This window comes from Cucurbita pepo, chromosome 6 (genome assembly GCF_057944985.1).
Source record: "Cucurbita pepo subsp. pepo isolate OVF chromosome 6, ASM5794498v1, whole genome shotgun sequence".
Classification (NCBI taxonomy): domain Eukaryota; kingdom Viridiplantae; phylum Streptophyta; class Magnoliopsida; order Cucurbitales; family Cucurbitaceae; genus Cucurbita; species Cucurbita pepo.
The window spans coordinates 4,661,474-4,676,705 of NC_141803.1; the positions used below are offsets into that span (position 1 = coordinate 4,661,474).

A 15,232-nucleotide genomic window follows, 5' to 3' on the forward strand; every position below is an offset into this window, starting at 1 on the left:
GCAAATTAGGTCAACTTCTTATCATATTAAGCCCTAATCATTATTAATCTAATCACCATTATAATGTTTATAATTACCCTTTACATTATTTCATTTTATTTCTTAATTTTAACGTATATAATTCAACTGGTTAAGATATATACTATTCTCGATTAAGAAAGGTCAAAGATTCGATCTTGCCCATACACAAATAATTAATAATTTGTTTTAAAAATATCTTTGAACTTTCAAAGGGTTTCAACTATCACAGTCCTATATTTTTTATCGTGACCAGCCTTAAGGGAACTAAGCCCCATATATGTTTTTCGTCTCGGCTTGGTGGCTTCGTTGGACCTTAGGCGAGGTTTGTCTTCGCCAATCGAACATCGCTTGTGTGGAATCCAAGCTTATTCGATCACACACGCCGCCTGCGCGTGCATTCGACTTGCCTCTATACTAGGCCAAGTCATTCGGCTTGATCTTGCCTCTGCTTGGGTCCAAGGTCTCTCAATGCACCATCGCGTCTTATCTTGCCATCTTGATCTCCATCGACATGGCCCATATGTCTTGACATAATCCCGAGTCTCAAGGTGTCGTCGGTCATCACAACTCACTTAGTCATGCCATCGAGAACGAGCCCGCGTGTCGCTCATCTCATCGGGACTTCTCGAACATCCATCCATCTGGATTCTTTCGAGGCACTGGCCCTCACATGCCAATACCATGTTATTTACGGATACCGTGCCAGATAACGGGTGTATGTAGCAACCTCCAACTCGCGGACTGGGGCGCAATACCGGCACACACGTGTCGCCCAGTACTGTCCTTGAAAAACCCATTTCAAAGGAAGTCACCCAAGACACTCGTCTCGACACGCTCGCTCACATTGTGACACATGTATGTGCCACAGAGTAGCTCACAGGCCCAGGAGTGGTGGTTTTTTTTTTTTTTTTTTAATTAAAAAAATAATCTTTTTAAAAAACTCTCATAAATTTTCAAAAATAACATTAATACTCTTAAAATTCCCTCGAGAAAAAAAATTAAAGGGTATTTTCTAAACAAAATACTAACCGTTTCCATCCAAAATCACTCTTAAAGTTTTGAAAGTTGAAGAATATTTTTTTTAGATAAAGTATAAATTTTATAAATATTTTTTTTATTAATTTAACCATATTAAAATAACAACAAATATTTAAATCGAGAACTCGAATAAATGATTAATTAATACATTTAGTTAATTAAATTCACATTATTTCTTTTATATATATATATATATATATATATATATATATATATATATTTATTGCAGCTCATTATGGGCATTTTGGTAAAATCCAATCTTATAAATTTTGAAGAAACATGGTCCTAGACTATAATTTTTTTAAAAATATTTATGAAATTACAGAAAAGGGCTTGATTTAAAAAAAAAACAGTGGAATTATTGTAATAATTAGCACCGACAATTAAAAAAAAAAAAGGAATTAATTTTAATTTTGGAATATTAAAAAGGGCATCCATTAACATCAAAGGGAATAGGACATTAGGGATCTGTCGTTGTCTTTGTTCCTTTTGGTGAAGAAAGGTGTAGCTAATGCTTTTAAATAAGGACACAAGTCAATGTCTTTTGAGTTTCATATGTTAGTGTCGGCAGATTCAATTGTTTAAAAAAAAAAACATTTTTTTCGGGTTATGTTCATTTCGATTGATCGTAGCTACGTGAGTATCGAGAAAAGTAGCTTGTTCTAGTGCCGGAATATGGAATAAGCAAATAAGTTAATTTATGGGAAAAACACCGAGGTTGGAGAAACACTGCTGTCTACAATAACGAATTATAATCACACTGAATTCTCTTCCCGACCTCAATTACAAAAAAACACAGTCTCGAAACGTTATATGTCTCGTGTAACAAGAGTTTGTTATACTGGGTTTCAAGTGTTTGTTACTGGGACGGTTTGAAACCAAAGTTATAGACTTGTTCTTCGAGCCTATCACTTTATGATGAAAGAAAATTCTACTTTTTGTGTAAAATTTGAATAACTTGAAAACCGATAATACATGTTAATCCTACAATATTCGGAGAATGAAGCTTCGGGAGGATTTGAATATTTGACGTCGGTAGCCAGTTGTTGAATGATACTCAAATCGTTAAGTTATTCCAAAAGCCCGAGTATGTACTACAAAATCGAGAGAGAGAGAGAGAGAGAGAGAGAGAGAGAGAGAGAGAGAGAGAGAGAGAGAGAGAGAGAGAGATTATCTACTTTCGAGCATGGAGATTTGAACTTCTGACCGATGTTATAATACCTAAATGAGCTGAACTATATATTCAACTTAACCAAATTTCAAAAGCTCGAGTATTTACGAGCGTGCTGTGTGATAGGAATATTTCAAACGTCTTAGTCGATGTTATAATACCTTAACTAATTGAACTATGCTCAAGTTGACAGAACCTCTAACACGTGAGGATAAAAAATTCAAAACCCTAAAATCTCGGTCGAAGCTATAATGGGTTTTTACCGAACACATGTACCGACGTTGACAAATTTCAAAACCCGAGCACGTAGTACTAGATCGAGAGAGATAGGGTAAAGAAGAAGGCTTGTAAAGGGTTGCAGCTGAGCACCAAAAAATGAATTGAGATACCAACAACTTCTTCCTCATTGCCATTAGAGAAAAGTAATTATTATTTATTTAAATTAATACAAATATTAATAATAATAGTAATAATAATAATTGTAATTTTCTTAAAATTTTAATCAATCAATTATTAGGTGAGGGAATTTTGTCTTTAATATATTATTTTAGAAAATTTATTTCTTTTTTGAGGTGGCATTGTCTTCTAAGTAAGCAACCATATTTATTTTCTCATTTATTAATTACTTTTTTTTTTAATCCAACCAAACATTATTTTTACTTTTTACTGTTATTTTAAACTATTTTTTTTAAATTTAAATATTACCACAAGACCAGTCTCGTAAAATTAAACACGTTATTTTTACAGTAACATTTGAATTATTGATAATTAAAGTTCAATCAATTTAAGGTAAAAATTTATTATTTATGCATTAGTAGGTGTCGAGAATTTTCTTTCGTTTTTTTTACCTCGTGGTAAAAGTTGAGTCAATTTGAGCATAACTCAGTGAATAAAACGTCAATTGTCACTGAGAATCGATGACTCAATTTCTAACTAACAACTATTGAACTAAATTAACTCTCTTCTCTCTCGAGTTTATAAGTAAAAATTGATGTTTTTTTTTTCTTTAAAATATACCAACGTTATGTTTTTCCACCTTTTACGGTCAGAGACTAAAATTTTAACGTGAAACCAATTTGAAAATAGTTCAGTGAATAAATACATCATTATTATTCTAAATATTGATGGTTCGGTCTCTTACTCCTCCAATTATTGAACTTTAAAAACTCGAAGAAATTAGTGATAAACTAGTGAAACCAATTCGAACATAGTTCAGTGAATAAATACATAATTATCATTCTAAATATCGATGGTTCGATCTCTTACTCCTCCAATTATTAAACTTTAAAAACTCGAAGAGATTAGTGACGATCGCTTGCTCCTCCAATTATTAAACTTTAAAAACTTGAAGAAATTAGTGATAAACTAGTGAAACCAATTCGAACATAGCTCAATAAATAAATAAAAACTCGAAGAAATTAGTGATAAACTAGTGAAACCAATTCGAACATAGCTCAATAAATAAATAAAAACTCGAAGAAATTAGTGATAAACTAGGGAAACCAATTCGAACATAGCTCAGTAAATAAATAAAAACTCGAAGAAATGAGTGATAAACTAGTGAAACCAATTCGAACATAGCTCAGTAAATAAATAAAAACTCGAAGAAATTAGTGATAAACTAGTGAAAATAAATAAAAACTCGAAGAAATTAGTGATAAACTACTGAAACCAATTCGAACATAGCTCAGTAAATAAATAAAAACTCGAAGAAATTAGTGATAAACTACTGAAACCAATTCAAACATAGCTCAGTAAATAAATAAAAACTCGAAGAAATTAGTGATAAACTACTGAAACCAATTCGAACATAGCTCAGTAAATAAATAAAAACTCGAAGAAATTAGTGATAAACTACTAAAACCAATTCAAACATAGCTCAGTAAATAAATAAAAACTCGAAGAAATTAGTGATAAACTACTGAAACCAATTCGAACATAGCTCAGTAAATAAATAAAAACTCGAAGAAATTAGTGATAAATTATTGAAACCAATTCGAAGTAAATAAATACATTAATATCATTCTAAATATCTATGGTTCAAATCTTTTACTCATCCAATTATGAAACTTAGCAAAGAATTTAGTTAGAAAAACATGGGAAACACTAAACAATAATATACAATATATTTAGCTAAAATCTTTATCCAAACAAAGATTTTCTTTTGTTCTTATATTTATTTTCTGAGATCTGTCGAAATGGATTTATGGAATCGGCGGGACCGAAAACAAACGTGGCTTCATGATCTTCATCCCCTAAACAACAACTCACATGCTTCCCATCCGATTCTCCAAAACCCCATTTAAAAAAATTTCCCCTCTCCATTGATAACAGTAAAAAAAAATTTCAAAAAGGCCAGGAATCCGTGTTTTTCTATACCAAACAAGAACAACCCATGAAATTCTCTGCTCAAAACGCCAAGATCCCACGATTTTCCCCCAAAATCCCTCTTCCCGGCTAGGTTTTTACAAGTTTATACTCCAAATCTATACTCCCCAGAGCCCCATTTGGCCATTTCTGTGCACCCATTTGAGCCCCTTTCCTGCTCGTTCAAGCAAGCGGCTGCAGTACATATACATCCATAATCGTTAGCTTTAAATGCAATCAATGGCCCCACAACTACATGCTTAACTCTTTTTTTTGCCTCTTCTTCTTCTAATATTATATTGTTTTTCTGTTGATCTTCGCTTCATTCCCTCTCCCCATGTCTTAGATTCAGTATTTTCTTCCATTTTTCAAGATTTGAGCGATTTCCCTGTTCTGGGTTTCTTGTTTTTTGTGTTGTTTTTGCCTCTTTTGGGTTTGGATTATGATCCATCATCACCTCTCTGTTCTATCTCTTTTGGTAATGAACTGGGTGTTATAGATTAGGGGTGAGTGATTTTAGAGGCTATAATGGTTGGAACACCGACTAATGGAAGGGCTCGGTTGGCCTTCTCGGTGGTTAACGGCGGACAGGAGCTTTGTCTTACTAGTACTCCGACGAGCATTGCTGGCTCTGATTATGGTGGCATTGAGTTCACTAAAGAAGACGTTGAGGCTCTGTTGAATGAGAAGCTTAAAAGGAAGGATAGGTTTAATCTTAAGGTCAGTCCCTCATTTTCAGAGCTGATACCATTTTTTTCTTAGATCAGTTCAAAGGGTTGCTTGAATTTGAGAAGTTTTTGGTGGCTATGGCACTTTTTGATGATACCCTTTTGTTGGCTTTCAGGAAAAATGTGATAACATGGTTGAATACATTAAAAAGCTTAAACAATGCATCAAATGGTTCCAAGAACTTGAATATAGCTACTTATTAGAGCAGAAGAAGCTACAAGATGAGTTGGAGTCCTCTGAGATCAAGTTCAGTGAAATGGGTATCTTTCAAGATCTTGTGTTCTTGATGTTTTGTATGATTGTTAAGCCATTTTTGCTTTTTATTGACCGTTTTTTTGTTGTTGTTGTTTGTATTTGTTTTTCGATAGAGATGATAGTGAAGAAGAAAGAGGAAGAATTGAATTCAATTGTTGTGGAGCTTAGGAAGAACAATGCTTTTTTGCAAGAGAAATTCTCGAAAGAAGAATCGGATAAGTTGGTAAGCTTTGTATCGTGCTTTTGAGTGTTAGTGTTGGAAGTCTTGTTGTGTTTTGAAATCCCACGTCGGTTGGGGAGGAGAACGAAACATTCTTTATAAGGGTGTGGAAATCTCTCTCTAGTAGACGTGTTTTGAAAACCTTGAGGGGAAGCCCGAGAGGGAAAGCTCAAAAAGGATAATATTTGCTAGCGGTGGGCTTGGGTTGTTACAAATGGTATTAGAGCTAGACACTGGGCAGTGTGCTAGCGAGGATGCTGGACCCTAAAAGGGGTGGATTGTGAGATCCCACGTCGATTGGAGAGAGAAACGAGTGTCAGCGAGGACGTTGGGCCTTGAAGGTGGATGGATTGTGAAATCCCACATCGGTTGGGGAGGAGAACGAAACATTCTTTATAAGGGTGTGGAAACCTCTCCGTAGCAAACGCGTTTTGAAAACCTTGAGGGGAAGCCCAAAGAGGACAATATCGGCTAGCGGTAGGCACGAAACTTGAGGGGAAGCTTGAAAGGGAAAGCCCAAAGAGGACAAATATCTGCTAGCGGTAGGTTTGGGCTGTTACATTGTTGCTTAGAATTTGATCGTCACATCGGTTGGGGAGGAGAAAAAAAACATTCTTTATAAGGGTGTGGAAACCTCTCTGTAGCAGACGCGTTTTAAAAACCTTGAGGGGAAGTCCGAAAGGGAAAGGACAATATCTGCTAACGGTAGGCTTGGGCTGTTACCGTGTTGCTTAGATTTTGATGGTCACTGTCAGGCTGCAGTAGAATCTCTCACCAAGGAGAAAGAGGCTAGGTTGATCATGGAGAGGTCACAGGCTTCAGCCTTTGAGGAGCTTGCAAGGGCTCAACGTGAGCTCTCGAGTGCGAATCAAAAGGTAGAATCGAAACCGAACTGATCAATGTACTAAACACAACAAATGTTCTGACATTAACTCGTGGGAATTCTGCAGATATCGTCTCTTAACGAAATGTACAAGCGGTTGCAAGATTACATTACTAGTTTACAGCAATATAACGGCAAACTTCATACGGAGCTTTCGACAGCTGAGGATGACCTCAAACGCGTAGAGAAAGAAAAAGCTGCCATGGTGGAGGATCTCGGTATGATCAAGGGTGAACTTGCTCTATCTAAAGTGAGTATCGTTACTATAAGATTCGTCGTGCATTTGTACAGTCTGTCGTGAATCAGCAATGTCTGGATTGTGATTATAGGCTTCTCAAGACGAAGCAGTAAAGCAAAAGGATGCTATGATGAACGAAGTTACGTGTTTAAGAAGAGAAATACAACAGGTTCGAGACGATCGAGATCGTCAACTATCTCTGGTTCAGAATTTGTCGGATGAAGTAGAGAAGTGCAGGGAGTCTGCGGGAAAGTACTGCGAGGAGCTGAACGAAATGAAGAAAAAAACAAATGAATTAGAGGTTCTTACATTGATCCTTATTTGTTTAGAAGTCGGAATTTAGAAGTCGTTTAATGATCTTCGAGTTCTTTTACAGGCAACGTGTTCTTCACAAAGTATCGAGCTAAGAACATTGCAAAATCATCTAGCTGCTGCAGAAAACAAGCTGCAGGTTCGTAAATGACTTCAAAGACATCAAACTAGTTATTTTACGCTGAAAGCGTTTAACGTTAAGATGATCAAGTGGGTTTTGCATTTCTCGTGCTAGGTCTCTGATCTAACTGCGATGGAGACGATGCATGAATTCGAAGATCAAAAGAGGCTCGTACGTGAGTTACAACAACGACTTGCCGATGCCGAAAATAAGCTTATGGAAGGAGAGAAGCTTCGGAAAAAATTGCACAATACCATCTTGGTAATGCCCATGTTCTTGTCAACCACTGTATTGTTGATACTCATTTGGCTCTCCTGTAATACAGGAATTGAAAGGGAACATTCGTGTATTTTGTCGAGTACGACCTCTGTTACCTGATGAACGTTCTAGTCCCGAAGGAAATTTTATCTCGTATCCGTCGTCGGTGGAATCTCTTGGACGAGGGATTGATCTCGTGCAAAATGGTATACTTATGAACAATATTCATGCCTACCTTATTGTTTTCGTATGATACGTTGCCCTCGAGCTCTCGTAATTCAATGTGATATTGCATAATGTCAGGACAAAGACATTCTTTCTCATATGACAAGGTTTTCGCTCCAGAAGCAACACAAGAAGACGTCTTTGTAGAGATTTCCCAGCTCGTTCAAAGTGCCCTCGATGGATATAAGGTAATAATATAGCATCATCGAAGGATTTATTTCGATATTTTGACCGATTTTCTTGAATATTTGGAGCAATATCTTCCAACTTCTGACAAAAGGAAAAAAAAAACGAACTTGAATGGTCGATGAAAATAGTTTAGGAATCCGATTCGAGCACATGTGTTGTAACAGCCTAAGCCCTTCGCTAGCAGATATTGTCCTGTTTGGACTTTTCCTTTCGGGTTTCCCCTCAAGGTTTTTAAAACACGTATGTTAGGGAGAGGTTTCCACACCCTTATAAGAAATGTTTCGTTTTCCTCCCCAACCGATGTGGGACCTCACAATCCACCTCCCTTCGGGGCTCAGTATTCTCGCTGACACTCGTTCTCTTTTCCAATCGATGTGGGACCTCCCAATCCACCCCTTCGAGGCCTAGCGTCCTTGTTGGTACTCCACCTCGTGTCCACCCCCCTTCCAAGCTTTCTCCTCGCTGCCACATCGCCCGGTGTCTAGCTCTGATACCATTTGTGACAGTCCAAGCCTACCGCTAGCAGATATTGTCATTTTTAGGCTTTCCCTTTCGGGCTTCCCCTCAAGGTTTGTAAAACGCGTCTCCTAGGGAGAGGTTTCCACACCCTTATAAAGAATGCTTCATTCTCCTCCCTAACCTATGTGGGATCTTACAATCCACCTCCCTTCGGAGCCCAGCATCCTCAATGACACTCGTCCCCTTCTCCAATCGATGTAGAACCTCCCCATCCACCCCCCTTCGGTGCCCAGCGTCCTTGCTGGTACACCGCCTCGTGTCCACCCCCTTTCAAGCCTAGTCTCCTCGTTGGCACATCGCCCGGTGTCTAGCTCTGATACCATTTGTAACAGCCCAAACCCACCATTAGCAGATATTGTCCTCTTTGAGTTTTCCCTTTCGGGCTTCCCATTTTTCAACGAGTCTCCTAGAGAGAGGTTTCCACACCCTCCTCCCCAACCGACGTGGGATCTCACATGTGCATACCTAAACTTATATTTATCACTGCTAAAAGATTGCTTTCTGCAGGATATTAATTCAGATAAGACAATTGAGTTATTTCATCAGACTGTTTCAAGTTCATTAGTGAATGCTATTTCTGATAGGTTTGCATATTCGCCTACGGACAAACGGGTTCGGGAAAAACCTATACGATGATGGGTCGACCAGGGCTCCTCGAGGAGAAGGGACTGATACCTCGATCGTTGGAACAAATATTTCAAACGAGACAATCTCTTCAACTCCAGGGTTGGAAATATGAAATGCAGGTGAGAAAGAAAGAACATCTATTGTATGTGTCTCTTCTGTTGTCATATTCTAGAACATTTTTGTTGAACTTCTCAACGTCTTCTAGGTATCGATGTTGGAAATATACAACGAAACGATCTATGATTTACTATCAACAAATCGATCAGCTCCGGTCATGCTAAGAACTGAAAATGGTTCTCCTATAAAACCGTACGCAATCAAACACGATGCAAGTGGAAATACTCAAGTTTCGGATCTTACAGTCGTGGATGTTCGTAGCGCTAGGGAGGTCTCGTTTCTATTAGAGCAAGCTTCTCGGAGCAGGTATAATAATTGCTTCATTTGCGTTCATATGGACTTCCACTAATGCTCGTAACATGCAATGCACAATGCTCACTTTTTCGATGTAGCTATATACGTTCCGATTAGTATGTTATTTTCGACATAATGATGTCTGTGAGATCCCACATCGGTCGGGGAGGAGAACGAAACATTCTTTCTAAGGGTGTGGAAACCTTTCCCTAAGACGCGTTTTAAAAAACCTTGAGGTGAAGTTCAAAAGGGAAAGTCCAAAGAGGACAATATCTACTAGCGGTGGGCTTGTACAAATGGTATCAGAGCCAAACACCGGGCGATGTGCTAGCGAGGAGGCTGAGGCCCGAAGGGAGGTGGACACGAGGCGGTGTGCCAGCAAGAACATTGAGCCCAGAAGGGGACGGATTGGGGGGTCCCACATTGATTGGAGAAAGGAACGAGTGCCAGCGAGGACTCTGGACCTTGAAGGGGGTGGATTGTGAGATCCCACATCGGTTGAGGAGAACGAAACATTCTTTATAAGGATGTAGAAACCCCTCCCTAGTAGACACGATTTAAAAATGTTTAGGGGAAGCCCGAAAGGAAAAGCCCAAAGAGGACAATATCTGTTAGCGGTGGGTTTGAGCTGTTACAATGTCGTTGCTTATTTATCATCAAGCCTCACCGCAAGTATTCCATGTTTACTTGATAGACGTTCCTCTTAAATGCATTGTTTTTTTTTTTTTTTTCCTTAGATCTGTTGGCAAAACCCAAATGAACGAGCAATCATCAAGAAGTCATTTCGTGTTCACTCTCAAAATATCCGGTATCAACGAGGTAATTTACCGTCTCACCATTTATAATTCGAGTTCCTCTACTCCATGTTATCCATGCACTCGCTCTAATGATTTTGAATTCGCTAGAGTACCGATCAACAAGTACAAGGCATTTTGAACTTAATCGATCTTGCCGGGAGCGAGCGTCTTTCCAAGAGCGGGTCAACCGGAGATCGACTGAAAGAAACCCAAGTAATTCATTGCTACTCTCATATCTTTGTTATAAATTCCGCTCATAATCTTTTAATTTTCTTGTTTGGAATTAGGCCATAAATCGAAGTTTATCGTCTTTAAGCGATGTTATATTTGCTTTGGCGAAGAAGAAAGAACACGTTCCATTTCGAAACTCGAAGCTTACCTATCTTCTTCAGGTACCTGTTCATTCATAAATCCGTGCTCTTAAGACTGTATCTGGAATGTCATTTTCTCATATAATCGTTCTAATTCTAGCCATGTCTGGGCGGAGATTCGAAGACGTTGATGTTTGTAAATATCTCTCCTGATTCGTCCTCGGCCAGTGAGTCACTCTGCTCGCTTCGCTTCGCTGCCCGGGTTAATGCTTGTGAGATAGGTACTCCTCGACGTCTAACCAATACTCAACCTTAAGATTTATGCTCGAGCTTTGCCGAATCGATAGTGAAATATGAGAATGATTCTGACTTAGGCTTAGTTGTGTATAGCGATCGAGATCTGATTGTATTAATGAAAGTAAGATTCTTTTTATCATCAAATCTCTCTAATTGTGCCAAGCATGCTGCAACTTGTCGTTCTTGTTTGCCCGATCGGTATCGTCTTCCTTTCGAGATAGTTGAGCTATAATTTGTGACACTCACTGTGCTGTTTATCTTGATTTTGCATCTTTAAAGCTGCATTAAATTACATTTGCAAAAGGGAAAGTAATTATGAACAAGAACAGAAGAATGGTGGAAAAGGAAGCAGATCCTTCATAGATCCCATATTGGTTCGAGAGGGGAACGAGTGACAGTAAGGACGTTGGGCCTCGAAGGGAGGTGAGATTGTGAGATTCCACATCGGTTAGAGAGGGAAACGAAACATTCATTTTATAAGCATGTGGAAACCTCTCCCTAGTAAACGCGTTTTAAAATCTTGAGATTGATGGCGATACGTAACAGGCTAAAGCGAACAATATTTGCTAGCGGTGGGCTTAAACTGTTACAAATGATATCAAAGTTAGGCACCGAGCAGTGTGGTAACGAGGACACTGAGCCCCAAAGAGGGGAAAAGGGTGGATTGTGAGATCTCTTATTGGTTTGAAGGGAAAACGAGTGCAACGAGGACGTTGGACCTCGAGAGGGGTAGATTATGAGATCTCACATCGGTTAGAGATGAGAACGAAACATTCTTTATATAAGGGTGTGGAAACTTTTCCATAATAGACACGTTTTAATTTTAAGACTATGAGACTAACGACAATACATAACAGGTGAAAATGGACAATATGTCATGGTAGTGACATTGGACAATATTTATATTATAAAATTTAAAAATATATTCCCGTGTTTTCTTTTCAAATTTGACTAAATAAAATATAAGTTTTTTGGAAATTAGAATTCAAACAAATTCAAGGCTTTTTCATAGGTTCCAACAAGGGCACACATGCCAATGCGACAATATTTTGGCTCACCTCTCTGTCGATTTTCCGCCACCCGCAACCCTCCAAGAATGTTCGATGTTTGAGCCTGATCATCATTCCAGCTCTCTCTCGCTTGTCATTTTTGTTTCTACTGATGCGATGGGGCGATTGGATCACAGGAAACGAACTACCATTTGGAGCTTGCCATGGTTGACAAAATTTGCCATTCGCCTATAAGGTGTTTGATGAAATGACTCGATGAATTTTCACTCACCCTTTTCAGATTCTGTCTCTTGGGTTTCACTTTGATGCTTTTTGTTGATTGTTTGTTCACATTCGTTTGTGGGTTTTAAGTTTTATCAAGAGATGCCTTGCTTAACATGTTGCTAGAACTAAAAATGCATGCTGTTTTGTTGTCTTCACCATGTGACTTGTTAAGATTGAAGCCACTTTAAGCTTGAACGATTCATTAGTGATTTTCGAGTATTGTTTATAGCTTCATTTGAGAAGTCTAAGAAAAATTTAGGTGCATAGAGATAAGGTTGACAAGAATAAATTATTTGTTGAGATGGTCACAATCTGACTGATAATTTTTATCATTAAAGTAAATTCAATTTATATCTAGTAGGTATGCAAAATCCTTAATCCACGTTCAACAATGAATACAAGACAACCATACTGTGACAACCTTGTTGAATAGTTTGTTATCAATGAGACGAAAAGTGTACATGAAAAAAACTTGTCTTAATGTTCACATTAGATCCGTGTTTCTTTTGTGTTTTTCTTCTTTCTTTTTCCATATCATACGCCTCTTTAGAACAACTTTTACAGTTCTCAATATTCTAGAGAACCAAAAGATGGAAGGAGTATAAACGGATAGAACTTTTCTCTATGTAACTTCCTTAATTTTTTGTCCAAATCATGAGAAGACAAAGACAAAAGTTAAGACATGAGAGAAGGTTAATCATTATCAAGATGACCATGGAAGTGGATAAGCATGGTCCCTTCCCCTCTGGGGGTCCCTACCGTTACAGATTACATTCAACCTTCATATCCAGTCAAATTATGGTAACCCAATAATCAGAAAGCTACAAGCAGCTAAGGTACCCACAGGTTTGTAGCTTATCTTCATCCTTTATAAACTATATTTACTTCATAACTCAATCAACAGAAGAAGATCAAGGAAGGGGGAAGAAGAAGACATGGAAAGACAGAAGAAGATTGTGAAGAAGACAAGGGTAATCAAAGTTAGCTCAGAGGAATCATGGGATTGTTATGTTACAAAAGCTTTCAAACAAGGCTGCCCTGTGAGTCCTTCCCTTACTTTTCATATTTATACTCTTAGTTCAATGTTTGGTGAATTCAGTAATGTGGAAATGAATGTTATCCAAGGTATAAAGGTTGAAACGATGCTCATTTGGAATAATATTGCAGGTTGTAGTGCATTTTAGTGCTAGCTGGTGCACACCCTCAAGAGCCATGAGCCCTTTCTTTGAAGAGCTGGCCTTGCAATACAAATATGTTTTGTTTCTTTCCGTGGATGTGGATGAAGCTAAGGTAATTGTGATAATGGAAGCTAATGTGGATTATCTCTGATATTTAACTTCATCTTAGGCTCGAGTTTGTGTGGAGAAGATGTGAAAAAGAATTAACCAAGTAGAAAACATAGTGTTTGATCGATGGGAGTTCTTGTTTGTTGTTTGTGTAATGATAAATCTTGTCGAGAGTAGATAAATGTGAGATCTCATATTGGTTGGAGAGGGGAACAAAACACTTTTTATAAGAGTGTGGAAACCTCTTTCCTAGCAGACGTGTTTTAAAACTGTGAGGCTGATGGCGATACGTAACAGGACAAAGCGGACAATATCTACTAGCGGTGGGCTTGAACCATTATAAATGGTATCAGAGTCAGACAATGTGCCAGTGGGTTCCCAAGGGGATGGTTTGTGAGATCCCATATTGGTTGGAGAGGGGAACAAAATATTCTTTATAAGGGTGTGGAAACCTTTCCCTAGCGAACGTGTTTCAAAATCGTGAGGCTGACAATGATACGTAAAGGATCAAAGCGGACGATATATGCTAGTGGGGGATTTGGGCTATTACAAATGGTATCAGAGCCAGACATCAGGCGGTGTGCTAGTGAGGATGTTGAGCCTCCCAAGAGGGTGAATTGTGAGATCCCACATTGGTTGGAGAGGGGAACAAGACATTCTTTATAAGGGTGTGGAAATCTCTCCCTAGCAAACACGTTTTAAAACAGTGAGACTGACATTGATACGTAACGGGCCAAAGTGGACAATATCTACTAGCGGTGGGCTTAGGTTGTTACAAATGGTATCAAAGCCAGACATCGGGCGGTATGCTAGTGAAGACGTTGAGCCTCCCAAGGGGGTGGATTGTGAGATCCCACATTGGTTGGAGAGGGGAACAAAACATTCTTTATAAGGGTGTGGAAATCTCTCCCTAGCAACCACGTTTTAAAACTGTGAGGCTGATAGCGATACGTAACGGGCTAAAGCGGACAATATCTACTAGCGGTGAGCTTGGGCCGTTACGTTTGATACTGTTTTCTTTGATCTAAAATTCTTTTATCATATAACTATAAACAGGAGGTAGCATCCAAGTTGGAGATAAAGGCGATGCCCACATTTGTATTGATGAAGAATGGAGCCCCAAACTACAAGCTTGTTGGAGCCAACCCAGTTGAGCTGAGTAGAAGGATCAACGGCTTCATATATGGCTAAGTATCAAAAGACACCAAGAAGCACATTTGCCTTTAGCCTTGAAACCATTCAACTTTTAAGTTCATATTTCTTCAATTCTTGGTGGTATTGTTATTGCCTCTTAGTTTGTGGAGAATGAATTACTTCCCACATAATATGATCCCAATCGGTTTCTATCTGGGTCATTTTCTTTTTACGAGACCAAATGAGAGCGATTTTAAAGATAGAGTGACTAAGAAAAGCTTAAAAGAATTGAAAGTCGCTTTCCTTTTTAGTGACTCAATCATAGGAACTTTGTAATTAAACGTGTTTTATTTGGAGCAATTTTATATTGGTTAACTTGTTGAGTTCATGTGAGCAAGTATAAAATATGTTGGAACGACTCGTGTTGGTTTGTGGTGATAGTTTTCATGTCGAGGAGTAGATAACTTGAGTTTGTTGCATATGAATCCTAAACTATTATAAACGTACAAATATGAACCTAATTTAGAACACTACACACTAAACCTGCAT

The 15,232-nt window shown here is 38.2% G+C and overlaps 2 protein-coding genes across 2 annotated transcripts; both read left to right on the plus strand.

The window, feature by feature from the left end:
- Positions 1–4,466: 4,466 nt before the first annotated feature.
- On the plus strand, positions 4,467–11,133 carry LOC111796601 (kinesin-like protein KIN-14N). The gene is made up of 16 exons (XM_023679296.2): positions 4,467–5,317; positions 5,442–5,586; positions 5,695–5,804; positions 6,557–6,676; positions 6,752–6,934; positions 7,014–7,223; positions 7,299–7,373; positions 7,470–7,616; positions 7,681–7,819; positions 7,917–8,026; positions 9,131–9,292; positions 9,379–9,596; positions 10,322–10,403; positions 10,490–10,594; positions 10,669–10,773; positions 10,853–11,133. Exons 1-16 carry the CDS (start codon positions 5,126–5,128, stop codon positions 11,006–11,008), a joined length of 2,259 nt encoding a protein of 752 aa, XP_023535064.2. The 5' UTR covers positions 4,467–5,125; the 3' UTR covers positions 11,009–11,133.
- A 1,520-nt stretch (positions 11,134–12,653) lies between these two features.
- On the plus strand, positions 12,654–14,897 carry LOC111796658 (thioredoxin-like protein CXXS1). Its single transcript, XM_023679375.2, has 4 exons — positions 12,654–13,099; positions 13,168–13,303; positions 13,431–13,553; positions 14,606–14,897. The coding sequence occupies exons 2-4, from the start codon at positions 13,199–13,201 to the stop codon at positions 14,738–14,740; spliced, it is 363 nt and encodes a 120-aa protein (XP_023535143.2). The 5' UTR covers positions 12,654–13,099; positions 13,168–13,198; the 3' UTR covers positions 14,741–14,897.
- The last annotated feature ends 335 nt before the right edge of the window (positions 14,898–15,232 follow it).

Bases quoted from the DNA above. Each gene is read 5' to 3' on its own strand.
- LOC111796601 (XM_023679296.2), top strand. From the start codon at position 5,126: ATGGTTGGAACACCGACTAATGGAAGGGCTCGGTTGGCCTTCTCGGTG. The intron at 7,820-7,916 runs GTATACTTATGA...GCATAATGTCAG, and splicing joins GATTGATCTCGTGCAAAATG to GACAAAGACATTCTTTCTCA. The intron at 10,404-10,489 runs GTAATTTACCGT...TGAATTCGCTAG, and splicing joins AAATATCCGGTATCAACGAG to AGTACCGATCAACAAGTACA.
- LOC111796658 (XM_023679375.2), top strand. From the start codon at position 13,199: ATGGAAAGACAGAAGAAGATTGTGAAGAAGACAAGGGTAATCAAAGTT. The intron at 13,304-13,430 runs GTGAGTCCTTCC...ATAATATTGCAG, and splicing joins CTTTCAAACAAGGCTGCCCT to GTTGTAGTGCATTTTAGTGC. The intron at 13,554-14,605 runs GTAATTGTGATA...AACTATAAACAG, and splicing joins TGGATGTGGATGAAGCTAAG to GAGGTAGCATCCAAGTTGGA.